General features: G+C 37.4%; 4 protein-coding genes across 7 annotated transcripts; 1 reads left to right on the top strand and 3 right to left on the bottom strand.

The window, feature by feature from the left end:
* Positions 1–568: 568 nt before the first annotated feature.
* LOC144004641 (radial spoke head 10 homolog B-like) lies at positions 569–6,172 on the top strand. Its single transcript, XM_077501994.1, has 17 exons — positions 569–854; positions 929–1,004; positions 1,173–1,241; positions 1,350–1,517; positions 1,629–1,714; positions 1,863–1,983; positions 2,099–2,278; positions 2,804–2,906; positions 3,052–3,149; positions 3,346–3,532; positions 3,712–3,820; positions 3,979–4,058; positions 5,190–5,338; positions 5,425–5,529; positions 5,589–5,648; positions 5,735–5,780; positions 5,876–6,172. The coding sequence occupies exons 1-17, from the start codon at positions 727–729 to the stop codon at positions 5,998–6,000; spliced, it is 1,890 nt and encodes a 629-aa protein (XP_077358120.1). The 5' UTR covers positions 569–726; the 3' UTR covers positions 6,001–6,172.
* LOC144004639 (disks large-associated protein 5-like) lies at positions 5,882–11,375 on the bottom strand. Of its 4 annotated transcripts, none has more exons than XM_077501988.1 (17): positions 11,236–11,375; positions 10,804–11,048; positions 10,501–10,682; positions 10,237–10,296; positions 10,072–10,105; positions 9,875–9,979; positions 9,733–9,804; positions 9,604–9,641; positions 9,174–9,520; positions 8,573–8,661; positions 8,335–8,495; positions 8,162–8,266; positions 7,973–8,090; positions 7,518–7,643; positions 6,657–6,920; positions 6,487–6,539; positions 5,882–6,346 (listed from the first exon to the last, which is right to left on the bottom strand). In XM_077501988.1, the coding sequence occupies exons 2-17, from the start codon at positions 11,036–11,038 to the stop codon at positions 6,236–6,238; spliced, it is 2,100 nt and encodes a 699-aa protein (XP_077358114.1). In that variant the 5' UTR covers positions 11,039–11,048; positions 11,236–11,375; the 3' UTR covers positions 5,882–6,235. The 4 variants fall into 4 exon arrangements, with proteins under 4 accessions (XP_077358114.1, XP_077358116.1, XP_077358115.1 ...); XM_077501990.1 differs by having other exon boundaries at positions 5,883–6,346; positions 10,072–10,102; XM_077501989.1 differs by having other exon boundaries at positions 5,885–6,346; positions 7,518–7,640.
* Positions 11,376–11,744: 369 nt separating this feature from the next.
* Positions 11,745–19,314, bottom strand: LOC144005449 (vacuolar fusion protein CCZ1 homolog). The gene is made up of 17 exons (XM_077503617.1): positions 19,163–19,314; positions 18,572–18,647; positions 18,393–18,489; positions 18,168–18,265; positions 17,982–18,075; positions 17,801–17,881; positions 17,221–17,268; positions 16,977–17,060; positions 16,725–16,900; positions 16,572–16,653; positions 16,438–16,499; positions 15,311–15,422; positions 14,614–14,647; positions 14,412–14,529; positions 12,428–12,586; positions 12,227–12,354; positions 11,745–12,150 (listed from the first exon to the last, which is right to left on the bottom strand). Exons 2-17 carry the CDS (start codon positions 18,583–18,585, stop codon positions 12,095–12,097), a joined length of 1,443 nt encoding a protein of 480 aa, XP_077359743.1. The 5' UTR covers positions 18,586–18,647; positions 19,163–19,314; the 3' UTR covers positions 11,745–12,094.
* A 707-nt stretch (positions 19,315–20,021) lies between these two features.
* Positions 20,022–23,557, bottom strand: LOC144004725 (parvalbumin, thymic CPV3-like). Its single transcript, XM_077502180.1, has 5 exons — positions 23,394–23,557; positions 22,537–22,604; positions 20,961–21,093; positions 20,560–20,669; positions 20,022–20,252 (listed from the first exon to the last, which is right to left on the bottom strand). The coding sequence occupies exons 2-5, from the start codon at positions 22,595–22,597 to the stop codon at positions 20,227–20,229; spliced, it is 330 nt and encodes a 109-aa protein (XP_077358306.1). The 5' UTR covers positions 22,598–22,604; positions 23,394–23,557; the 3' UTR covers positions 20,022–20,226.
* Positions 23,558–25,511: the final 1,954 nt, after the last annotated feature.

A 25,511-nucleotide genomic window follows, 5' to 3' on the forward strand; every position in this document is an offset into this window, starting at 1 on the left:
TAATACTCACAGTTCTGAGGTTACTTCCTGGTTTGAAGAAGAACAGATGGAAGGTGACAATTCTGGTGGGTGGATGGTTCTTTTGGTGAAATGAATGGTAATCATAAAAACAAATCTGGTGGTAGCAGCAGAACACTTTTGCAGTACTGTCGATATGATGTTGGTTAAGCTAACATTTAACTAACTATGAATAGTTTTGATTTTCTGAGGTTATGTCAATTAATATACACGTTTGCCAGAGAGTGGTCGCAGAATTAGATTATAAAACAAAATACAATAAAAATAGTTCACTAATATAATAGTATTAGTAATATAGTCAAAAGAATGCAGCATCTTCTCTCATCGGTACACTTTGCCTCATTCAATATGGCGGCCCCATCGACGTAAATCAGCGCTCAATGCGGCGTTTTGCCAATTCAATATGGCGGTTAGATTAACATAAAATAAATTAGATGAACAAAATAAGTCAGCGCTGAATGCAATTATAAAACGGACTTGCATATGAATGGCCAGACAATATTTCATTATATAAATCTACGGTTGCATCTGGTTGGTTGCCTTGGAAACCAGTTGTTTATTTCCTGTTTCGCGGTCGGGTACTTCCGGCAGAGTCCTCCCACTTTTCACTTTTAGACACAAATTGAAGAGAAAAGTCTCTTTTCTCATAACAACAGCATAGTACTTCATGAATATTAACAATTCTAAAAACATAAAATCACATCGAGAATGTTCCACGGGATTACAAATTTAGTAAAATATTCCGCGGCTTCCAAACAGGCGCATCACGATGACGACGAGCATCACGACGATGGCTTATTTGAACTCCCTTCGTTCTTTGTGTTAACTTTTCAGAGGTAAATAAACGTGATTATTATTTTGTGCGTACTGTCACAACAGAAACGTAATGTGGTCATATCGTCTCTGACAGATATGAAGGTGAAAGCAGAGATGGGCTGTTCCATGGGAGAGGGACTGCTAAATTTAAAGGAGGCCATTCTTATACGGTAAAATAAATAATAGAAATAAATAATATAAATAAAGCACTTAAACAATTAGCTATTTCATTAAACTTTTACCTAATAATGAAATGAAATTAACACAAACATCTTGTACTTTTTTAAATTGAGCTACAGTGTGACGTTTTCCCCACTTTTATGAAAAACATTTTTAAGGGTATGTTTTCCATGGGTGTTATGCATGGAACTGGTGTCTTCACATGGGCTGACAATGTGACATATGAGGTAAGATATGGAGGTAATGATAAATTTAAAAAAAAAAACTGAAGCTCCTAAAAATGTATTTTTTTTATTACATTTATAGAAAAGTGTCAATGTATTTCTTGTCAACAGGGAGAATTTGTGCACAACATGCCCATGGGCCAAGGCAAGTACACTTGGCCAGACGGCAGCTCATACGAAGGTGACGTGTGCAATGGCGTCAGGCATGGCATCGGAACCCACAAAAGTGGCAATGCCACGTACAAAGGTCAATGGAATCACAGCAAGAGGCATGGAAAGGTAACACACAGCACTTTTTATATGCTACTACAAAATATGCTATTAATTTTGTGGGTGCAACCATATTAACATTTTTTGCAGGTGGTTTATGTGGTTTGTCCTTGGTTTTAGGGCACTGTGTATTATAACAAAGACGAGACATCTTGGTACAAAGGCAACTGGGTGATGAACAAAAGGGAGGGATGGGGAGTACGACGGTAAGACTGGATGTGTATACAGTATGATGTAATTTAGTGGTAGGGAGTAACAAAATACAAATACTTGGTAATGCTACTGCAGTAGATTTCGCGTGTTTCTGTCTGCTTTATTAAAAAAAAAAAAAAAAAAAAAACTTTGTCCTAGCAGCTACCCTTCTGGCAACATTTATTTTGGTGAATGGAAGCGTAATTTGAGAAATGGAGAGGGCACCATGAGATGGCTGAACCAGGAACAGCTCCACATTGGGAACTGGCATGATGGAGTCCAGGTATAGAATATGGGAATGTAACATTAGCTGTAATCAGTAAATGTTGTCATGGTCTTGCTCAAAGAATGAATTTGGTACCACTATACAGTAGATGACATTTTGTCTTTTCTGGCAGCAAGGCCATGGTACACATGTGTGGCTCATGAAGCGAACTGAACCCGGAGCTGAATTCCGTCCCAGCAATCAGTACACGGGGGATTTTTTCCACGGTTACAGACATGGGCCGGGCATCTTTTACTACGCCGGTGGTGCCACTTATGAGGGTGGATGGCAGGACAATAAAAAACATGGGAAGGTGAATCCGATATGTAGTTTTCTTGTTCTTATTAAATTTCTTTGAATTCCTCCTTATTGCTGCGTTGTGTATTTGTTTTACATTGTTTGTTTCTACATTATTAAATTGAATGTATATGTGTGGATAATGCTGCAATGCCCATTTATATTCCTCACAGGGTGAATAATCTAGCTAAATCATAAAATAGCTTGCTTGCTAGCTAGCTATTTTATGCCTTATTCAAAAACTGTCTAGCTAGCTGAGAAAGCGCGCTATTCAGCCATCTAGCTAGCTAATTTTATACCTTATTCAAAAACTGTCTAGCTAGCTGAGCTAGCTAGCTAGCTATTCAGCCATCTAGCTAGCTATTTTATGCATTATTCAAAAACTATATCTATCTAGCTATTCAGCCATCTAGCTAGCAGCTAGATAACCTTCAGTTTGACTGACAAATGGCGAGATAGCTAGCATCCGTCAAAGTGAAGGTCATGCATATTTACAAAAAGTGATTAAAACAAAAAGTGGCCATTTTGTATTTATCTTTAGGGAAAAGTTACGCTCAAGGATGGCTATGTTTTCCAAGGACAATTCCTTAATGACAAGATGGTGACCCCGAGTATGACAGCAAACCAAGCCCCCGTTTTACATGGTAAACAGCCTTTGCCTTTAAGGATAGGCTCTAGCTTGCCCACAGCCCTAATGAATATATAAATGCTAATGCTATGTAAAAATCATGCTATTGAAAATGGATGAATCATTGTTACAAGTCGCTCTTGTGCAATTTCCCGTATCAGGTATGGATGAATCTTCTCTTGGACCAGACATGACTGTCAACATAGATTGTCTTTTGGAGAAAATGCCTGAGCGAAAACGAGATGTTGAGCACAAACAGGTCAGTTTCCACGCAAAAATTAGTTTTTAATGAAGATGCTAAATAATATTGAGGCATATTATTGTAGTTTTTCTAGTAGGGCTGAGAGATTCATTGATTCAAGTTCACACCCTAATTTGCTTTGGTGTCATCTGAACAAGGTTACTAACCAATGTCCTATTTGTTCACTCCTACTGCTGACATGTTCGTTGAACAGGTGAGGTTTGTTCTGCTGAGGCACAAGACGGAGCTGAGGTCCATCTACCGTTTCTACAGCCGACTGGGCCAACCTCAGATTCCGGGCGGCGCCTTCCTGCTATCCCGCATGCAGCTGTGGCGCCTGTTCAAAGACTGTTACATCCACCAACGCGTTAGCTTGGCCGAGCTCGACCTTTACTTACGAGGTGAGGTGAATTTGTGCATAGTCGTTCATCAAGCAATCGACGTTTTCAACCAAATTATTTAAGCAATTATTTTGTGTATTCTAATTTAGGCTAATGCACAATGTACAATTTTCATTTAAATAGCGCATGAAGTTGATAGCTGATCCATGCTTAAATGATTTCCTATCCTTTTGTGTCAGATAATCCAGATCCAGCGGAGGTTCACTCCCCTTTCACCCCCATCACGCTTAGTCGGTTCCTCAGTTGCCTCGTCATCATTGCCTACCACATCTACCGTGACGACATGGAGTAAGCAACCGAGTAATAAACAAAACTTTTACAGACTGAGCAACTTTACACACCCACTGTAAAGTTTTAAATGTACTGTAATAGTAACATGTAGAAAACATCACTACATCAGAATGTACCACAATTCTGAAATTGTGAGGACTACACTCTCGTTGCAGGTTATCAAATCACCTGCTGGCTAAGTGTTTCACCAATCTGCTGATAGATGACATATTTCCACATGCCAAGAATGTCAAAGGTAGGAAGATAAAGAAGAACTTTTGTTGGTGCCATGTTTGCCTCACAGTCCACAGGTTGAAATTTAATAGTTAAATGTTTATGTAAAAATGTTACAAAATGTATTTTATAGTGATAGCTGATGTTAAGAAAAAAGAAAAGCTATTTTAATTTTATAATTATTTTTATGTTTAAATAGCCACTAGTCGTTCTCAAATAGGGTTTTTATTTTTTGCCTTACTATGAAGTGTAATTGCATGTTCACTACAGTAGGTGGCAGTGGCGCTTTTTTGTCAGTGTGCAACAGTACTTTCAACAATTAGACAAATGATACTATTTATAGTCATTGCTAGTTATAATTAAAACTTAATTTAAAACATTGTTAAATGTATACAGTATTTTACAGTATTTCATTTTACAATTTTCAATAAATCATTTTACAAATTATAAACTAAACAAAAAACTATATGTTAAATAGTTTATTTTAACAAAATAATACACTGCTTTTATTTTATAACTTCTAAGGGATAGTTCAGTTTTTTTTTTTTTACATGAATCTATTTCATCCTCACCTCCAGTGGTGTGCGATCAGCACTGACTTAACCCTGACAGCGTTCTGTACGTGCCGCGAGTTGGGTCCGGTGTTGGACGAGAGGAAATAGTCCGGCAAGTTGGCTGGGGCCACCTAAATAAACCGTTTTTCTCCTAAAAAAAATAAAAATAAAATAAAAATTGTGTTCAAGAGTAATACATTTGCATCCCAATACTCCCTCCTGAAGAAGAACAAAAAAAAAAAAAAAAAAAGTCAGACTCCATTACCGCCGGCCACTATTTTCCTATTCGTTCGTATCACTGCGCGTTGCCCTGTAGACACTGATAGTCGCGCCTTCAAAAAGACAACTTGTAGATTAGTGCGCGTCTATCAGCTTTATGCTGGGCGCCGCGCATTGATACGAATGAACAGAAAAATAGTGCCTGAACTAAACCTTTAATGATTAATTCGCCAATTATTTAAAAGAATGTTATTTTATTTCTATTTCATATTACAAAAAATAAATATAAAAAAAATTGTAAATGCATTAATACATGTTAAATATTTGCACTAGATGGAAGATTGTGCCTATAATTGTAACTTTTTTTTTTTTCTACCCAGGCTTCCTGTTCAAGCCACCAGAACGTACGATCGTGGCTGTAGACTTCCTAGCGAAGTGCTGGAAGGTGTATCAGGCCTACTGCAGGGTCAATCCAGCCCCGAGGGATGACAGCACCATGACAAACCGCCACGTACTATGGATGTATGAGGTAACCGTTTATGGCATGAGGAAGTCAAATCTGCATTTAATATTTAATGATGTCACCAAAAATGTCATTTCTGTCTGCCATTCTAGGATCTCAATCTTTACGACAGTGACTTGACCATAGTGAGGGTCATGGACATCATCTCCGCAGAGACCCTCGATCCCAGCAACCGGTCCGTCTGCATGGAACACGAGGTAAACACTGATATAGTGACTGTACTATGTGGATTTTGCTTATTGCTCTTTTGCTACAGATTACATTTCTGGAATTCTATGAGGTACTTCTCGGTTGTGGCGAGGTCAAGTGTCAACAGGTCAGCGTTTTTTGTCCCCCCCCATTACATTTAAAAAAAAAAAAAAAAAAGTCATAGTAACAAGCCAGGCTAAATTTGCTCAACAGATGACAGGTCCTTACCCTAAAATAGGACCATCTCGATCTTCTTCAGGTTTGTGTGCACACAATTACATCATATTTCTTCAATTAATACACAAAAAGGTCATCACGCATACTATAATTTTTTATTTTTTTTTCCCCCTCCAGCATTAGCACGTCAGTGGCAACAAACGCTGGCCCAAGACCGCGAACTAGATGCTTGGAGTCATAAGATCCATCACTTCTTCAAACATATATTTTTCCCTGCTGTTGACCTTCTCCATATATTGTGATCAAGCTGCAATAACACTAGAGGGCGCTCTTACTCCAGTTGTATCCCAGCTAACTGTCTCCAGATCAGAAAGTTTGTTTTGTTTTCTTCGTGTTTCATTATATAATAAAGCCTCCAGGTTCTTTCTTTAACAACAACAACAACTTTAATGTAAATCCAAACAAGTTTCAATACTTTCAAATAAAATGCCAATCATGTTTTGTTCCCTTACAATAAAACAAGACATTTGACTAAAATTACTGTGGCGGTGGAGTGAAGGACATCAGGTCATTGGGGCATACAGATGGGCGTATCCTGTCCTTGGGGTTCATCGCGAAGATAAACAAGGAGTCCTCTGCTGTCTCAACCTACAAAATATCCACCAAAATAAACATGGTATGAATATTAAGTAAACCTATCAAGAACAAATGTTTACTGAAGGCTCGTGTCAATTTGAAAGGTCATAAGAGGGAAGAAGAAAGAAAACAAAGAAATTTTTTTTTGTAACCTGTTGTGTTTGTGGGACTAACGGGGAAAGTGCAGTGGCGACAGCAAACAAACCTCAAAGAAAAACACAAAATTTACACTAAACCAAGAGTGCAGCGCTTCCCCCAACCAGCACACTAGCGTGTCATGAGACATCATCAGGAAATGATTCATGCACCATCATCATCATACCTTCTCTGGGTACTTCTTCCAGCTGGGTGCCGCCTGAAGGTGACAAACAAGTAGACGTGTCGACTTTTGCTCTTTGCGAGCGCTGAGGGGTTCGGTTGGTGGTGCGGAGTGGAGTGAGAGTCGACTGAACCGGAGTCCTGGCGGTCGGTCCCAATGCGAGCGAGCTACGAGTGACTCGTCTTGGCGTCGTCGAATGGTTGGTGAGGGGAGAGGCCTGTGGAGGCGCCGCGGCGGCACTGAGGCGGCTGGATCGCCTCACGGAACCTGCGGTTGATTCACGGCATTGCCGTCCAAGAAATATGGAGCATCGCGGGCAGTTTTAGTGTTCGAGAATGTTAGAAAAGTGTGGAACTGTCAATGTGGGGTCATTTTATTTTTGACTGGCAAATACATTTACATATTTGCAAGTACAAGTCAAATGCTAGAAATGTTGCATTTTTTGCGCCATAATGCTAGTTTAATAAAAATAATCTTTTAGCCTACATTATAATAACACATCAAAAAAATTTTTTTTAATGATTTGTCTATAGTACATGATTTATGTGGGATATGCAACAATTCTGTAATGTAGGCCAAATGTTTAATTTTTTACTTACGCAAGTCAATACCCTGTAGCATTATTTGGGGGGCAAAATATTAACGTTTGACTGCCAAAAATGGCAAAATAAGAAAAGTATCCTTTAAGAAAACATTCAGACCTCATTGTGATTTTTTTTTTCCCAGCACAGCAAGTTCAAACAGGGCAACTTTTTTTTTTTTTTGCCAAGTTTTGAAAATGGTAAACAATCTCACATGTATTAGTACACAAGTACTTTTGCCAATATTTCAACAACACCCAAGGAGAATGTGTGTCAGTATTACCGGGCGTCTTGATTGGGCTCTCCACACGGAAGAAGCCTCCATCGAAGACCACAATGTCAGACCGGCCTTGTGCTCCTTCACAGGATGGGCGGGGCTTATCGGTGGCCTCACCTGCAGCTCGGGCTGCTCGATTATGAAGAAAATATGCATCAGGATTATTGTGGTAATAATTGAAATCACGATAAGTATGATCATTTCTTTTTCGGTACAAAACGAGAAAATGTTTAAAACAAAAATGAAGACAAAATTCTTTGAAACGCTATAATTATGCAAGTTCCTGGTGGATGAAACAAAATGTATTACATTTTGTTATTTTAAATTTGAATAAAAAGGTGCAAATGTATAAATTTAAACAATTCAAACTCAAAATCTGTATTAATATTTTTCTTAACGATTATGCAAATTTTGTAACAATTGAAATTGTAATTGAATTTCGATTAATTGCACAGCCCTACCTGCAGCCTTTGCAGCCTCAGCCGCCTTCTTTTGGGCTCTCATGGCCGCTTTCAGCGCAGCCAGCTCAGACTTGCCGGCCTTAGTTACTGGTGGCTTGGCGGGTGCTGCTGCGGGTTTCTGTTGTGGAATTTTTTTTTGAATGTACTTACTGTGCAAACAAAACTACTGCAACAATGCCGAACAGTCACCTTGATCGCTTTCCTCTGCCGTGGTGGCGGCGGCTTGTGTTCTTCCACCCAGCCTCGTGCCTCTGCCTCCTTGAGGCTGTCAAACTTCCTGTGAACGTCTTTGACCTGACAACCAGTGCTAAGTGTTAAGACATCGTTCAGAAGTAAACAAAGCCCTCGCACGGTGGGTCAACCTGGAAGTAAACCATGTCCCAAAAGCCTTGCAAGTCGCTGAAGGTTGTGATCTTCTCCCCTCGGCGCAGATGGCAGTCATCCACCAGGCCGCTGAATTGCTTGAAACGCTCTTTCATGAGCAGCCTGGCCTGGCCCACCGTTGTACAGATGAGGCCAATCACTGATCAGACATGGAAGAAACGCCGCCAGTGTTTTATTTGCGCCGAAACGAACTCACGGAGCGGCTGCGTCACTCACTTTCTTCAGGAATGGACTCATCGTCAAATCGTGTCTCCCACTGAGCGCAGAGAGATGTCAGTCTGTCTGTCTCGTTGGCCATCTCAGACCTGGGCATCATGAAAGGACATTCACAAATTGACAGATTAATTTTAAAATATTCGCACGGGATATGGACAAAGTCCTGAAGCAAATAAAAATCCACAATGCCACAAGTTGATCTTCAACTTACTACAATATTGTTATCAAACACTGTAGAGTAGACCAGATCCGGGTTTCTACAGGTATCAGAAAATCTAAGATACTTGACTCCTTGAACAATTTTCAGCAGTGAAAAGTTAATATTTTGCCCAAAATGAATTTGATAACGTCATTTTTCATGTATTAATACCTGTAAAAAGTAATTTTCCTACTTTCTGTCGACGACATCACCTGTGCAGAGCAAGTAGGTAACGGCCAATCAGAGCTCACCTGTTTTCTGGGTTTGGTCAGTAAACTGAGCTACCTACTTCCTCAGTGCAGGTGATATCATCAGGTCGACAGCAAGTAAAAATGTTTTGTTTGTTTTTTTTTTTGTTTTTTTTTTAAGTAACACCACGAACACAGCTTTCAGCTAAGTTACCTGAAGTATGCCACATCATGTTTTGTTTCAAGGGGGCTGTTTGGTGTTGGAGAATCCGCACGAGGAGGAGGTGGAGGAGATTTGGGAGCAGAGGATTGCATTGGCTCAGCCTGACGTTCGTCAACTAATACGGCGGCGGCACGGACGTTGATGTGCGCCGGTGTCAAGCACGCCGACCCCGGGGCGAGAAAGCGATCCGCTGAGCGAGGAGTGAGAGCCGCAAAATTGAAGGCTTCCACGCCAGCGGGAGCGTTGAACACAGAGCCCTCGGGAGCGAACGAGGAGGGCTCAACTGGGCCTTGGTCCATTACGTCATTCTCCTCCTCGGAACCAGGCTCCACATTGTCCTGTAAGACGAACCAATTTTGAGACAAACTGCGTTACCAGCAAAATTCAAATATTAAAAGCATGACGTGTCAGAAATGCTTGCCTGGGGCACAGGAGGATGGACGTCATGCTCGTCCTTGGCTACACAAAAATGTATAGTAGACCGATTAATTTCATTTGGGAAAAAAGGGAACAAACCAGCAATAGTCGGTCAAATTCCACAATTCTGTACCTGTGCAGTTCTTTTGGCTTGCAGGTCGTGGCGAAGGGGCAACAACGGCTAGTCTCTTTGTGATTCTCTGGTCTAAGTGAAATAATATGCATATTGAAATCATTTAATTTTTATATTTAAAAATCACAAATTTAGTGAGTACCAGGAAGTGTCTCTCTTGTGTCCTTAGGTTGATTTTTCGCTGCAGGGACTGTTGAAACAGGCCTGTTGGCTGATCTGGTCGACGGTCCTCGTACAACAGGCTCCACTACAACACAAATAGGGAAACGACGAAGCACGAAGAGGGGGATTAAAAAGTATTTTATTTTTATATGTACCTTTTAAGAAAATGCAACGCACCTTTCTTTGCTGCCCTATTTGATTTGTGAGTCTTCTGGTGCAGAGGAGAGGGAGATAAAAGAAAGGCACAGTTACACACACAGTTTGGTACTACTCTAATCTGAGAATTTTGAAAATGTGATTTTTATATATATTTATTTAAATATATATATTTTTGAATCCCACCTGCTGCGCCATTGAACGGGTGACTATGCTGCTCTGTGGTGGTGCTGTGTTTGTTTTGGTCTATAATGAAAAAGTATCATCGCAAGTGAATTTACTGATTAAATCTTTAGATATTAATTACTGGGTTAAAAAAAATAATTTGATAAATATTAGGTAAGGGACAAATGAAACTTCCTGGTACCTTTGCCAAAAGCCTAATCAGTTAAAAAAAAAATTTAAATGTTCAGCTCAGCTTTTCCACAGTGGATCATGGCTAAAACTTACCACTTTTGCTTTGGTTGATGTCACCGGTACTAGAGGCATTGAGAAAACTGTGTCTTTAGGACGATACAGGCCAGTCTTAAACACTCCCTTCCGTTCCCTCTCTTGCTTTTGCTTCTCTTTCTCAAGGGCCTTTTTCTCTTTCCAGCGTGCAAGCTGTTTGAGTCTCTCTTCTCTGTCCTTCTCTGCAGACAACCATCATTTCAGATTAAACAGTTCAGCAAAACGAGATGCACATTTACACTCAATATGAAGGTTCGTTTTCGTTCACGTGCGAGATGGAGGGGCAAGAAAATACAAAAGTACCTTTTGCTGATTTTTCCTTCAGATTTGTTCGGTCTTTCATTGCTGACGTGTTGGTCGCGACGGAGGAATCCAGATATGATTTATCATCCTCCTGGAGATTGTCCAGCTGTCTTCGAGCATCGACCATCCGTTCTCGATTCTCCTTCTGGTTTTGGCTTTGTCTACGGGACATTTTGACCCTCAGCATGGCGACACTGCTGTCCCGGCGACGCAAGTAAGAAAACTGAGATTCCATGGTGCTGGGCCTGTGGTAAAATGGTGACGGTAAATCGACAGAAAACAGTGTTCGGTGTTCAACGTCTCAACTGGGTTAGCTAACAACAACACCCAAACCACAGTTAGCTTTATTAAAGGAGGTCACAAACGGCGCGAGAAAACCTTGACAACCAAAGTTTTAAAACTATGTGGTAAATAATTAGAAATCCATCTTACCTTATGGCTAATATCAAAACTAGAGTGTACAAACAACCGCAGAACTCAGCCAGCCAGCATTACCTCAAACGAAATGAGCGGTTGCCAGTTACGCTGTTTGAATTCATCTTAACCATCCGATTGGCTGCACGTCGTTAAACTGCTGACTTTTCATTGGCTCTTCAATTATTCTACTTCCGCTTTTTTTTTTTTTATCACATATAAATCTTTATTTAACATTTTGTTGAAAGAAACAGAGAGACATTTTAAAACGGCAGCACAATTTCAAAGTTTTGCGAGTTTTCTTGTTTCTAGTAGCAGATAGTGAAAGTTAATTTAACCGCTTTAGACGCTATAAACATTGTTTTTTTTGTAAACACGTTATCTTCGAAGCACATACCTCTAAATTTTAACACAGAAGTGTATATATATATATATATATATATATATATATATATATATATATATATATATATATATATATATATATATATATATATATATTATATGTAGGGAAGGAAGGAACAGACTTCTTACTACATAATTTATTCAATTTTTTTTATTAACAAACTACAAGTTTTGACATGATGGGAAAAAAATGAAAGGATGGTGATGAAAGCAAACTGAAATAGTTATAATAGTAGTTTGAAATACAGAAAAAAAGTGGTCAATGAAGTCACACATTGAAATCTTAACAATGACAAAGTACATTTGTACACTTAATTACAGAAGGAAATGACATTTTAAAGGTTACATTAAAAATGATGGGAAAACGTTTGTTATTTTACAATGCAACTATTGCATTACACTGATGCTGCCGTGATACCCTGCAACACTGACAGTTTTGTAGCGTGGTCAAAGAGTCTCTGTGCTCATTCCATCAGTCCAGGAAGAATATGTTGTTGAATTGTGTCGCACAAAGCCTCTTAACCTCCTCTGCGGAAGACAAAGTACAAGCAAGGTTATTTCTCGAGGACTGGAGGTTTGCGTGACAAGTTTGGTGCAGACGTACCGTTGACTTCGATCAGATTGGCGTTCTTCTGATTTAGGATGACATACAGTTCTCTCTGGTCAGACTTTTTGCCAACAACCCAGTAGTCTGTCATGGCTTTGACGATGATCTCTTCATCTTCATCAACTCTGAAAGCCACGCGAAAATATGATTCTTGTCGTTTTTGATAACTTTTTAAGGAAGCGATTCCAATTGTTCTACCTGGCGAAGTCGCAGTTGATGTCGCCCAGGATCTTCATGAGGTCAGGATGGACAGACGTGAGGCAGACGCTGGCCGTCTTCCTCATGTGTATCGTGCTTTTCTCTGCTAGGTTCATGTGGTTGAAGTAGATGAATTTAAACTGGGGCTCCTTCTCTGGCCTGGATGGATGCGCAGACATCAGACAGCGGAACAAGTCAAGTCAAGTCAAGTCATCTTTATTTATGTAAAGTCATTGCTGTCAAGCACACCAAAGTGAAATTGTAGTCCCTGCAGTCAGTCAGCTTAACTGCAATGGCGGTTAAAATAGCCAGCGCGGGTCCAGCATGTATGAATTATACACAATGATAAGCCACTCTGGATGATTATAGCCACTGGAACAAGTAAGCTGAGGACGCACGCCGTCACTGACGCAGTTTACTTGACGACGGCAGAAAAAGAAATTCAGGATGTCATTATTTATTCAGTGGCTTCTTGGCTAAAGTCGATGCTTGGATGCTTGGATTACAGTCACGGATGTATCACAAGCAAAGTGCTGGAGCAGATGGACGCTCGACGGCTGTCAATTGGGATGACACTAAGCTACATTAAGCAGCTAATTAAAAATGGGGGGGGGTTCGCTATTGAATAAATTACTAGTGTGGCATTAGCAGCATCTTGGCCAATTTAGGAGTCATTCCCAAATTATCATGTTTCCTGCAGGATATTATTTGATTTCTCTGAATTGGTTCCAAAACGTTATTTATGTACAATGAAGCCATTCGTTCATTTGGATTTGTTAGATTTCTTGGGGAACTTGTCCTTTAATTCCTTTTCTTGTGCGCAGATCAAAACAATGAACACATTACTTTGGCGCCACCTGGTGGAATCTTCATGTTTTATTAGGTTATTTTGCGCTGATTTTGTTTGGCTCAATACAAATTGGAAAACGGTGAAGTAGATAGAATACATTGAAAAACTATTTCAGCTGTTTTCAAAAAGTAAAAAAATAAATAAATAAATAAATAAATAAATAGAGAAACGTATGTTATATTATGGAAGCATATTGCATTCACTTGAAAAAAAATATATTTCTGACAAATTTTTCGGGGGAGGTTTGATTTTTGTGCATTTTTTCTTATTGTCTGTTATTCAGACTATTATTTTTTCCTGTCAAAAAATAATCTAAAAAAACGGGGGGTTGGGGGGTTGGGGGGGTTATTCAGAAAAACAGGAGGAAAAAAATAGTCAGAAAAACAAACAAAAAATTATTCCAAAAACTGAACATCAGAAGCTGTTTTTTAAAATAATTTATTTCCCTTTTTTTTTCTATGTTTAGGAGTATTTTTCCTCCTGTTTTTCTAAATCCCCTTGCTTTGGATTTTTTTTTTTAAGAAAAAATATTCAGTAAAACAGAAAAAAAAATCAGAAAAACATAAAATAAAAAAATACACAAAAACATAGCCCCGCCCCCCCAAAAAAATAGCCAGAAAACATTTTTTTTTTCAAGTGAATGCAGTAGATTCGACTGATTTAAAGATTTTGTTTTTAGAATTTTCAAAAATATATATTTATATAAAAAAATAAACACATTTTTGAAAAAAAAAAATACAGAAATGTTGGTTGGAGATACATTTGCATCAAATACTGCATTCAATGTGGCAATGAGGCGATTAGCCCATAGCATTGTTTTGAATGTTATTGATTCGCTTTGGATTTCAGGTCTGGTGAGTTTGCTAGCCAATCACATGCAATAATTATCACTTAAGCTGTAAGACATAATCACTAAACATAAATAAAGCTTGAAAATATTTCCACGTTTTTAATGAATGCACATATTTAGTTTCAGTATAGATTACTTTTGTGGCATTTTGTGCTGTGAGATTTTTCTAAAGTGAAACGCACGCCTTGGCTCAGTAAAGGTCGTGAAATGTAACACAGTAAGGTCACGATGACATTTTCTGCACCACTTTCAGGTGTCAAAAACATCTGAAGGCGTCAACAAACCCTGAGATCCTGCGGTTGATGGTGAACTGTTCGCATATGTCAGACGCCAGCAAGGTGAGCTGCGGCCCCACCAAGCCGTCCAACTGCTCGCAGAACTCCCTCGTCATCTCCACGGAGGCTGCGTGCAAAGAAAAGCACATTTTTTTGGGATGAAGTGATAATCTATGCGAGGGTGGGGGGGGGGGGGGGGTGAGATGCTTACCGTTGACCATAAAACAGGCGGCGGCGCTCATCGCCTGGAAGAGAGCGGGTCAAACGCAGAAACAAGGTCACACCGGTGTGCAGTGACTTTGATGTGCTGAGACTCACGGGATGTGCATACTCATTATTTTAAAATGCACGTCTAATCCTCAAAAATCCATATCCTCAGTTAAGGCTTCGCGGCATATTTCACACCGATTTCATCCACTCACACATGATGAAAGTCATTTTATGATCGTCTCTTTCGTGCAGCAGAAATATGTGGAGGAGAAATAATCAATTCTTATTAAATGCGGATGCGATTTTGAATCAATTATTACATTTCAAGAATCAATTATTGAGAGAGCAATGCAGCAAATATTAATGTTCCTCATTCTTATACAGGGTGGAGCAAACAATCATATGAACACGGCTTTATTTTATAACATTTTATAACATTTATGCATACTTAGTATAAGTGCATTTATTGAACACAGTTTAATTTGTAAATGCTGAAAATGGCCTCCTTCAACAGTGCAACAGCACCAGTACATACACATAAACACTCTTTTAAAACAGTCACATGGTAAAGGCCAAACAAACAAAAAAAAGCGCATGGAAAAATATGTGTATCAATTGATGATGTATCAATAATTGAATTAAATTTGGACTGCACAACACTAAGTGAGGACTGTATTTAAAAAAAATAATAATGTTACCTTATATACAATCAGATGCAGCTCCTCATGGCCATCTTCTGCGCTGACAAATATTTTGGGAAAACGGAATTTGGCCTCAGGGTCTTTAAGATTGGGCGGTCCTGTCAGAAACCTGAAGACAATATGTAAGTAAGTATGTAAGTTTATAGAATATTTAAAATACAATTTAGTGTTATCAGGCTTGGTAAGGAAGACTCACTTGATGTCAGAATTTTTTTATTTTTTTTTGCCTTATGTATCAGTGACTGGTATCGGCATCCGTGATGAGTACCCGATACCTTGAAATTAGGCCGGTATCAGCCTGATAGAGATACACGATATCAGTAGCCCCCCCCAATTAAAATCTTTATACATTTATCTAACTCATTAAATAATTTGTGAGTTTATTTACTGTGAAAAATACATTAAAAAAAATTGTCAAAAAATAAAATAAAAGTAAATTTAGCATTTTATGTGATTAAATAATTGGTTAATTAATTCTAACTAAATTAATTCATTTATTCATTACTTTTTCTATTTATCTCATTGAATGATTGGTGGAATAAATAATAAAATTAAATTTAAAAAAATCAACATATTTTACAAAGTAATTTTATAAATCGCTTAATTAACTATAATTAATACTAACATTAAAAACGTGGAAATTAAATGTTATCATTAAAATATAAATTTTTAATGTAGGAATTTGACTAAAAACATCTTTACAATAGCCTTTATATTTATCCATTTATGACTCAAACATCTTCTAATTAGCAGATGAAAACACCTTAGCGGTTCACACTGGGTACTCCTGCAACTATTGGCCAATAGCCAATAGTTTTCATATACGAGATTCGGGTTTGAATTTCCCGCCCTCGCAGACATGATGTCATGAACGCATCGTGTATGTGAAAAACAGAGTGTGAAGTTTCATTTTTGGCCACACGCTACAGCATTCAACACTTAATATAGATTTGAACTTGGATTATTCATCATAATTAAATTACTTATATAAAATAATCATGAAAAAATCTTAATACAATTAACTATGTCATATAAACATTTAACTATTAAAATATTTAAATTAAATGTGCCCTTTGAGCACAAAAAAAAAAAAAAGTTTGCTCAACCATGTTTTCGGAACTCACCTCCCATAATGCAACAAATTTCCTGCGACCTCTGGCCGAAGAGGAGAATCCCTGCCAGCCAACTAGACAGGAACAGAAAGCGCATCTAATGACATCATCATCAGCACCTCAAGCTTGCGCAGCCTCTCCCTTACCTCCGGCTCGGAGTGCCTGGGGAACAGCGAAGTGGTCAGGTACTTGTACAAAATCCTCATGTCATCTTGTTCCAGGCCGCTCCTGCACACACGACGACAAACTTAACACCCGCGGAAGCGGCGCGAGCCGAACAGAAGTGGCGGACTTGTTACCAGATGAGTTGGTCGTTATACAGGAAGGCTGTGTATTTGATGAGGCTGAGACTCTCCTCCACCCGGTTGACGAAGGACTGGATCTTCAGGTATGTCATCTTGTCCAGCGGGAAGAAGCTGATGCCGCCAAATACGTCCAGCAGGTCACAGGACTGCAGGTGGAGAGTCTGCAGATACTGGATAACATAAATGTAAAGTGTTGTGCTAACATTGCAGGGACAAACGGTAAGAATGTGCTGGATCTGGTTTTACCCTGTAGAAGAACTTTTCAAGCTTCTGAGTTAGCAGCTCCACTCCGCCAGCATCCATGGCTCTACCAAATGTACCGTTGAAAAGCTGCAGCATAAGGAAAATAATCACATGCAATGGCAATTAAAAAAAAAAAAAAAGTCTACAAACCCCTGTCAAATGCCTGTTTTTTTTGTGATATAAAAAAAAAAAAAAAAAAAAGAGAACTAGAAAAATCATCTCTCAATCCAAAAATATCAGTGCTTACCTTATACATACTGTAGCACTGCTTTACCACTGCACCATAGACTGTGTCCTTGAGGAAGTACAGGAAACATGGTTAACTCATTTGCTCCCAATAACGTGTAAAAATATGTTTTTTTTTTATGTTGTAAGTGTCCCAAAGACGTATTTATACGTTTTTCTGTCGTTGTTTTGTTGTTGTTGTTGTTTTATGCTAGAGCATACAGAAGGCTTTGATGCAGCCTCTCAACTGCAAAGAACGGTTGCAGAAATGGTAGTTATTACACAAACGGCCAGCAGGTGGCAGCAGAGCAAAGGAGATCAACCAGGGCCATGTCGGAAAAAAGCTAAATTACTTACAATTTTAAATAGATTTGTGAAAACTGATGAAACTTAGCTCTCTTCTAATGCTAATTGCTGCAAAACAGAAACAGATAGAAACATGCTTTTATAGCAATTGAACACAATATTCTGTGGGCCTTGCAAAATCAGTCAAAAGCCAGTAAAACAGCTGGGAGCGAACGGGATTGCTTCTGTGAAAATGGCGGCGAGTGAATGAGTTAACAACCAAGCTGATAATATTCAAAGAAAGAACAAACACTCACAAGTATTTCCTCTTCCTGATACTCTATCGTGGGAGGTTTTCCATCTTTGTTTGGTTTTTCAATCATTGGGTTTCGAACCACCTGTGGACACAAAAACAAGGAAGCTATAAAATGAAAATTGAAAATGAATCACATTCGAGAATTTAAAAAAACAAACAAACAAAAAAAAACTAATCATTACCATGACCATCCAGAAATTTTCCTCGGGCTCAAAGAAAAACTGTCGGTTCTTCTGCGTGTGCAGGGATTTTGCTGGTTTTGTTGGGCAGAATGTTCTCGAAAAGAAGACCAAAACCAACATTAGCTACTTGTTCTTTTACCACATTTTCAAAACATCACTATTAGCTTATTGCATTATTATGACTACCTTGTAAATTGGACAATAGCTTCACAAAGGCCCACATTTCGGATCTTTTCATTCTTCTCCACGTCACTGGGGTGATAAAACAGGATTTTTTTCTCTTCCTAATGGGATAAAAAATAAAAAATAAAAAAACAAAAAACACCACTTTATCAGTAATTCCCAGCATTGAGCTAAAACTATAACAGGGGGACGAATTCAGGTGCAAATCATTTGTGATGTGAAGCTCACCTCGCCTTCCCGTGGTCCAAATGTAGGATTATAAACAAAGAAATTGAGTAGAGATGCTGTGAACTGTTTCTCTTGCATTCCTGAGGCCATTCTGGGGCTGCAATACAAAAAAAGTGGAAATATATTTATTGTTTATAGTTTTGATGCTCACATTTTGAAATAAATGAATTTGTTTTTACCTAATCATCAGCATCAGTGTCACGTTTGTCTGGATTTCCTTTGCATGAATACGTGTGTTGCTAGCATGCCGTTTTCCTGTGGAAGGAAAGAAAAGCACATGGGTAATATATATTTACAAGGTCATTAAAATGGCATTTTTAAAATGTATTTTTGTATGAGTTTAATATTTATTTTGAGCCCTTATGGTAAGAAAAAAACTTAGATAAAGTGCAACTGTGCAGAAAGCAGCTATTTTTAAAAGACAGATTGATTTAAAACTATCAACTGAGTATTGCAATTTAAACAAAAATTAAACCCCATTTTATTTTTTAAGTATTGACACTCAGGAGATACTCAACTACAACATAACTTCTATACATACTAGGTTGGGACCAATATATCAGTCGTTTCAACAGTTTTTTTGTTTTTTTTGTTTTAAATTCTGTACCCGTTATTATGACGACTACAACATCAGACATAAATACACCCAAGAGGACGTATAGCAAGTTAGCTTAGCTTAGCTAGCAAGAGTTTCCGGTGTGTTGACAGCCACAACGCGTGAAAAACACACACAAAACGAAAACCGTTAAAGAAAGAGGAAAACCTCTCACCTTACAGAGCATAAATGACCGGGTTCGTGTACACGTCGTTTTGTTACAGCAGGGGGAAATTTGCGATTAAACAAGAGCAGAAAACATCCACATCGTCTACTTCCTGCTTTTGACAGCTAAGTGTCACCTCTAAAGCTGTCCGGCTGGAAAAGTGTAGCTGAAACACAACAACGGGACAAAGCTCAACCTTTTCTGTAATAATAATAATAATAATAATAATAATAATAATAATAATAATAATAATAATAATAAAATAATAATAAAATAATAATAATAATAATAATAATAATAATTTCTTTGTAGGTAATGTAAAAATACCAGCTTCCACCTGGGAAAAAAAAAAATAACTATGTTATATTCACTATTAAAATTTATTTATTTTTTCTCAAAATATGCCTTTCACGTGATCCTAAATACATTTACAATTTTTTATTTTTTTTTTAACGTTCAACAATTCATGAGCTGTCATGGTTTGGCTTGACGTGAGTGGAAGAGTTTTGCTGTACTCGACACTGTGTCTGTCATTTTTTCAAGAGTTGTACAGGTGAAGCAAGTTGACCTTATTTTTTCCCCCCTCAATAGTTATGATTATGGTGGTGTAGTGTTTAAATAAATTATAGAGGATATTTGTGATATTACTATATTTAGTATTTTCTAAGATTTCTGAATACTTCCCCAAATAAGAACACCAAAATATTAGTGTTAGACTAACATTTTCATAAAAATAAAAAAGAGACACAAAAAAATAAACAAATTGAGCAGTCAAGAGGGTTTAAATGCTACTTTGGTGGTTTCAACTAACAGCCTGTCTCTACCATAGATACATTAGAACATTAATCAAGATGTCAAGACACTTGACTAGTATTGTTACCAACTTTATTTAATAAAACAGAGGCCACACATTTCATTTCTTTCATTGCCACATATTTGAAGGACAAACTGTGATAATTATTGTCTATCAGTGAGGGTGTGGGACGAAATTAAACAGAATATCCACTGAAAAAAAACAAAAACAAACAAAAAATCAATGGAAATGGAAGCAAGAACTGATCCACTTTCAGGACTCAGGACAGGACCATCATCTGGAACTCTAAACAGCAAGAAAACATTGTGAATAGAACATGTATCTGAAAATACATCGCTCAATTCATAAGCAGTGTTAAACATTGTGAAAAAAAAATCATGCATACTGTAGTCAAAATCATCCACCCAAAATAAAATCTGCATATTTTATTTAAGAAAACAGACAAAACTGTACCGCATATACAAACTTGTCCAGCATCATAAATAATTTGAAAGCTTTAGTTAAACTCCAGTGCGTCAGGATAGCAACCCGCAGGAAAAAGTGTTCTCCTCGCATCCGCTGCCTGTTTAGCTGCATGAAATCAGATACTGACCCTCGGCTCCGATCTTGCCATCGCTGTCGTCATCCGCCGCCGAGATGAAGCTTTTGGTTTCAGCCTCGGTCAGCGTTCTGGCTCCGGGGACGAACCGCTGCAGGAAAAACCTGCACAAACACAAATGTCACTCATGCGCGTACAAGATGTGTTGTGTCGATATTTCAAACACAACAAATGTGATGTCAAATCAGAGCACAGCAAAAGGTGAATTATGTAACACAAATACCATGATAACACTTATACATTTATAATCCACGTGGATTACAAAGGGGCGTCTTTAATACAGCTGTGTGAGTTATTAGGTAGACCTTAATCTCTCTGGCATGCGCATTATAACATTTTACTATAAGAGATGTTCAAATAAATAAATACAACTGAAAAGCAATGAGATGTCCCACTTGAGCTCCGACTCCTCCAGGTAGCCGCTGTTGTCCTCATCGAGGATCTGGAAGACATTCTGGACCTCCTGGGGCGTCTTGGAGGAGAGGCCACAGAGTCCGAAGAACTTCTTGTGGCAGAATGAGTCTGGAGCTGCACATATGCAGTGGCGCCTTGAATTACAAGTTGAATTTGTTCCCTGACCACATTCGTACCTCAAATCAATGAAATAAATGGAGATGCCCAAACAACAACAAACATACAGTAATATTATTATTAAAAACAACGTAAACGATTGATTGCAGTAATATTGTCGGTGTAAAGAGGAAAAAGAATATACTTTGTGTTTCGATTTATTCAATGCTAGTCTTAGCCCGTTTATAATTCTTCCTGTTGTGTGTTAGCATTAAGCTAGCTAACTTCATAAGACAAACGAGAGTATTGTTATGTCTCCCTGTATTTGTTGCTAACATTTGTGTTCGAATACAAGTTGTTTCTAGGTTTGGTACTGGAATTTCAATACTAGTTTTGTTAGCCTGTTTGCGTGATTATTGTGTTAGCATTAAGCTAGCTGACTTTCAGAACTCAACTTTATTTTTTTCACAACAGGGCAAAGTTCAGTAACAATAAAATAAAAATTGTTTAGAATATGCATGTGTTGTTATTGGTGTCTGAATATAAGTTGATTTTATATTTATAATTACTGGGATTGTTAACTTGACTTTTATTCTTTCCATTATGTGTTAGCATTAAGCTAGCTGACTTTCAGAACTCAACTTTATTTCACAACATGGCAAAGTCCAGTAACAATAAAATAATATATAAATTGTTGAAGAATATGCACGTGTCGTTATCATTTGTGTCTGAATATAAGTTGTTTAAATGTTGATAATTACTGGGATTTGTTAACTTGACTATGATTCTTCCCATTATGTGTTAGCATTAAGCTAGCTGACTTTCAGAACTCAACTTTATTTATTTCACAACAGGGCAAAGTTCAGGAACAAAAAAATTAAATAAAAATTGTTGAAGAAAATGCATGCGTTGTTATCATTTGTGTCTGAAATGTTTATAATTATTGGGATTTGTTAACTTGACTATGATTCTTCCCATTATGTGTTAGCATTAAGCTCGCTGACTTTCACAACTCAACTTTATTTATATAGTGCTTTCACAACAGGGCAAAGTTCGGTTAATATCTTTAAAAAACTCATAAATTGGGTTACTTGTAAATCGAGGCACCGCCGTATATTAAATTGTTTGACAGAGTAGGCCTATGAGGTGAGATTAAAAATGCATGTGGCTCCTGGCTTGTGGGAGCTTTTTCCCTTTAACTGTTTTTTTTTTTTTTTTTTTTTTTTTAAGTTCCGCAATGTCATGCAAGCACCAAAACAGGCAGGATGATTGAAAAGCTTTTGCAATCATCTGGAGGTGGAGATAAGAGGCTACTGTACAAAAGTGAAATTAATGCAGCCGGAGAAAAGATTACAAAGCGCGTCTTTACTTCTGTTAGGGGTTAAGGTAATCGCAGATTGATCAGTCACATACTGTATTAAAGTTTGGTCGTATGAGTGTGTGTGTGTGTGTGTGTGTTACCTTGACAGTCTTTCACAGCATTTTCAATGTCTTCAGCCGAGAGGATGGAGGTGAGGGACATGCTGGTTCTGCAGCGTGAAAAAGAAACGCGCTGCAAATTAGACACACTGGGTTTTCTCAACGTTCCCATTTTGGGCCAAAGTTGATGAATTTGATTGTTTTCATGTGGTCTATTGATATTATGACTTAATTATATGCGTAGCTAACCAGGCTAATTGATAAAATTGCCTCCTGGGGTCTTATCTTGTTGAATTGGCTTGGCAAGATAATGGAAAGGTAGAAGGGAGGAGCCTCTCATATATTTATAGACTGTGAAACAATACACGACAATAATATGAAACATTACACTGGGGAAAAAAAGCCTAAAAAGAAGAAATAAATATGAAATGAATCATACAAACAGTACAATATACATATATATTAGGGGTGTGATATATATCTCAATAAATTGATTTCATACAAATCAATGTACTTGCAGCTTTTAAATCAAAACCGATTTATCTGTATTGTCTATTGTGATGCAATAGCTGCAAAGATTATAATACGCCCCTTTTTTTTTTTTTATTGACTGGTGCTAATTTAAGTACGTTTAATATTGTGGGTGTCGTTTGCAGAGGCGGAGGACTGCATTGCATCATGCAGAGGCGAGCGTTCTCCTAAATAGAAACCAAAATATGAGGAAAACCTTCGCCTGTGATCCAATGCAGTGCCTGCAACGGAAATTTGACACTATTAACATGAACGTAATATTGCAGGATTTCAGGAAGAATCTGAAAATATAACATAATAACGTATGCAATGCATATTCTAAATATCTTACCTGGCCCACATCTGCATGATACAGATGTGCGACTCACCTCTGGACTTGGCGTCCTCTCAGGTCCAAAACAACAGCAGATAAAAAAAATTAAAAAAAAAAGTCTTTGCAGTGGCCCTTGGTAGCTGGCTGCCTCACTTTTGTACACTCTGCTTGAATTTCCACTGTGGGATCGGATGTTCCCTCAAGCTCGTGTTGCTCTACCTGCCCGATAAACTTTTTATAGCTGCGCTCACTCTTCCTTTCAGCGTAGGTTTTTTTTTTTTTTTTTTTTTTTATCCAATCAAGTTTTCCGAGCCCTCGCTTTCGATGCTCTCGCTCTCCCTTCTCCAGCCTCCCTCCCTCGCTGGTGCTTCATGTGCGCATGAGAGATTATACACATATCACATTTAATCACGGCGCTTTAATCTATAGCAGGGATGGGAACTTTTCATGCTCAAGGGCCATGCACTGTAATATGGCATCATTATGTTATTTTATTGTGTCATTATATTTTGAGTTCAAGTCCCTTATAATAAAATAAAATTAAGAGAAGAAAAAATATATATGTAGAATATTTTAAATCTAAAGATAAAATGAACGAATGAATGATAATTTCTTTTTATTATTTATAGATAATTTAATTACAATTATATAACTAATTATTTGACTAAATAAATACAATTTCCTGTTTACTGTACTTATTTTTTGTTATTGTTCAATATAAATGAAACACCAAATTCTTTAAAAAAAAATTAAGGTGAATCATGAATAAATTATTTTAATTAATCATTTTACTTTTTTTTTCTATTTTTTTTTACAGTGAATTAACTTCCAATTTATTGAGTTAAATAATTTAAATAAATTCATTTTCTTATAAAAAAATTCATATTTCTTTTGTGAATTACCATTAATTTAACTAAATAAATAAATACATACTAATGTTAATTTAAGTCATTTTTTATTATTTACTATAAAAGAATTACCCGATTTTTGTAGAAATTAAAGTGGAACCTGACTAAATTATTGTAATTAAGCAATTTTTTAAATAATTAATTAATAAACATATGTAATGAGTTAAATGATAACATGCATTTATTTAATTTAAAAAATCATAATTTTTTAATGTTGTTATTTTTATGTTAATATTTATTTTATTTTGTTATTATTTAGTTTATTTATAATACTGGTACATTAACCAATTATTTAAAAAAAAAAAGCAAACTAAAAAATGTTACATCGGAGACTTGTCTATTTCTAAAAATACTGTTTTTATTTTATTATTTACAATAATCTAATAATTGAGACAAATGGGGGGAAATATTATCTTGAATGAAAGCCACAGCTATGACAGGCCTCCACACTGTAAACATTCAGCTTGGATGAATGAGTGGAGTGGGCTGTATGTGGCCCATTCTTTTTCTCTCTGCTTTTTCCCAGTATGCTGCTAAACCAGGATGAAATCAGAGGTGCGCAAATGCATTTGGTGCATGTCCCCTATGGATCATGTGAAAGACATTTCCCGCCTCACGACAACATCTGTCAGTCAAACAATGCAATTAGATGGACACTCACCAGTGGACAATATAATAAAATATACAAATTCACAAATCAATACAAATATATTTCCTTTCAGCTGGGTTGCAGAATAAATTCAAGTTCTTTCCATGGATTATTATTATTTTTTTTTTAGGGGCCTGATGATTACACCTGGTTACCGTGACGACCAGCTTCTTTCTCACTGATGGCTTTCCTCTGCAAAGGCGGCATCATCTCTGGTGGTTTTAGTCAGCATTTCTGTCAAACGTAGCACAGGCAGGGAGTTTTTTTTTTTTTTTTTTTAAATAACGAGAACCAAGGGAATAAAAGTCATTATTTCTCCATGTTTCTTCTTCTGAGGCCTGGTGTGTCAGCATTGCTGGTAGCGCTGCACCACTACTATGTGTTCAATTAATTAAGGGTAAGATGTTATTGATATTTAGTTGAAACTACGGCAATTGATTTGATTTGCAAAAACACGTTAGAACTACAGTGCCCCCTAGTGGCACTATTAGCGCCATAACAAAACAAAATATTTCAACGACACATGTAGAAAGACAAAATAACAATATTTTTTACCACTTTGACCCTCTTGAAGAAATAAAAACCAGGGTGAGACGCGGTATTGAAAAAGCACCTT

Source organism: Festucalex cinctus, chromosome 17, assembly GCF_051991245.1.
Source record: "Festucalex cinctus isolate MCC-2025b chromosome 17, RoL_Fcin_1.0, whole genome shotgun sequence".
NCBI lineage: Eukaryota > Metazoa > Chordata > Actinopteri > Syngnathiformes > Syngnathidae > Festucalex > Festucalex cinctus.

Excerpts from the sequence above, each read along its gene's own strand:
- LOC144004641 (XM_077501994.1), top strand. The coding sequence starts at position 727 with ATGTTCCACGGGATTACAAATTTAGTAAAATATTCCGCGGCTTCCAAA. Across the intron at positions 1,005-1,172 it reads AAGGAGGCCATTCTTATACG|GGTATGTTTTCCATGGGTGT; the intron begins GTAAAATAAATA and ends AACATTTTTAAG. Across the intron at positions 2,907-3,051 it reads CCAAGCCCCCGTTTTACATG|GTATGGATGAATCTTCTCTT; the intron begins GTAAACAGCCTT and ends TTCCCGTATCAG.
- LOC144004639 (XM_077501988.1), bottom strand. The coding sequence starts at position 11,038 with ATGGAATCTCAGTTTTCTTACTTGCGTCGCCGGGACAGCAGTGTCGCC. Across the intron at positions 10,683-10,803 it reads GAAGGAAAAATCAGCAAAAG|AGAAGGACAGAGAAGAGAGA; the intron begins GTACTTTTGTAT and ends GGTTGTCTGCAG. Across the intron at positions 8,662-9,173 it reads CATGATGTGGCATACTTCAG|GTCTGAGATGGCCAACGAGA; the intron begins GTAACTTAGCTG and ends CATGATGCCCAG.
- LOC144005449 (XM_077503617.1), bottom strand. Across the intron at positions 16,500-16,571 it reads CCAGGCACTCCGAGCCGGAG|TTGGCTGGCAGGGATTCTCC; the intron begins GTAAGGGAGAGG and ends GTTCCTGTCTAG. Across the intron at positions 14,530-14,613 it reads CGCCTGTTTTATGGTCAACG|CCTCCGTGGAGATGACGAGG; the intron begins GTAAGCATCTCA and ends CTTTGCACGCAG.
- LOC144004725 (XM_077502180.1), bottom strand. The coding sequence starts at position 22,597 with ATGTCCCTCACCTCCATCCTCTCGGCTGAAGACATTGAAAATGCTGTG. Across the intron at positions 21,094-22,536 it reads TGCTGTGAAAGACTGTCAAG|CTCCAGACTCATTCTGCCAC; the intron begins GTAACACACACA and ends GCATATGTGCAG. Across the intron at positions 20,670-20,960 it reads CTGGAGGAGTCGGAGCTCAA|GTTTTTCCTGCAGCGGTTCG; the intron begins GTGGGACATCTC and ends GTGTTTGTGCAG.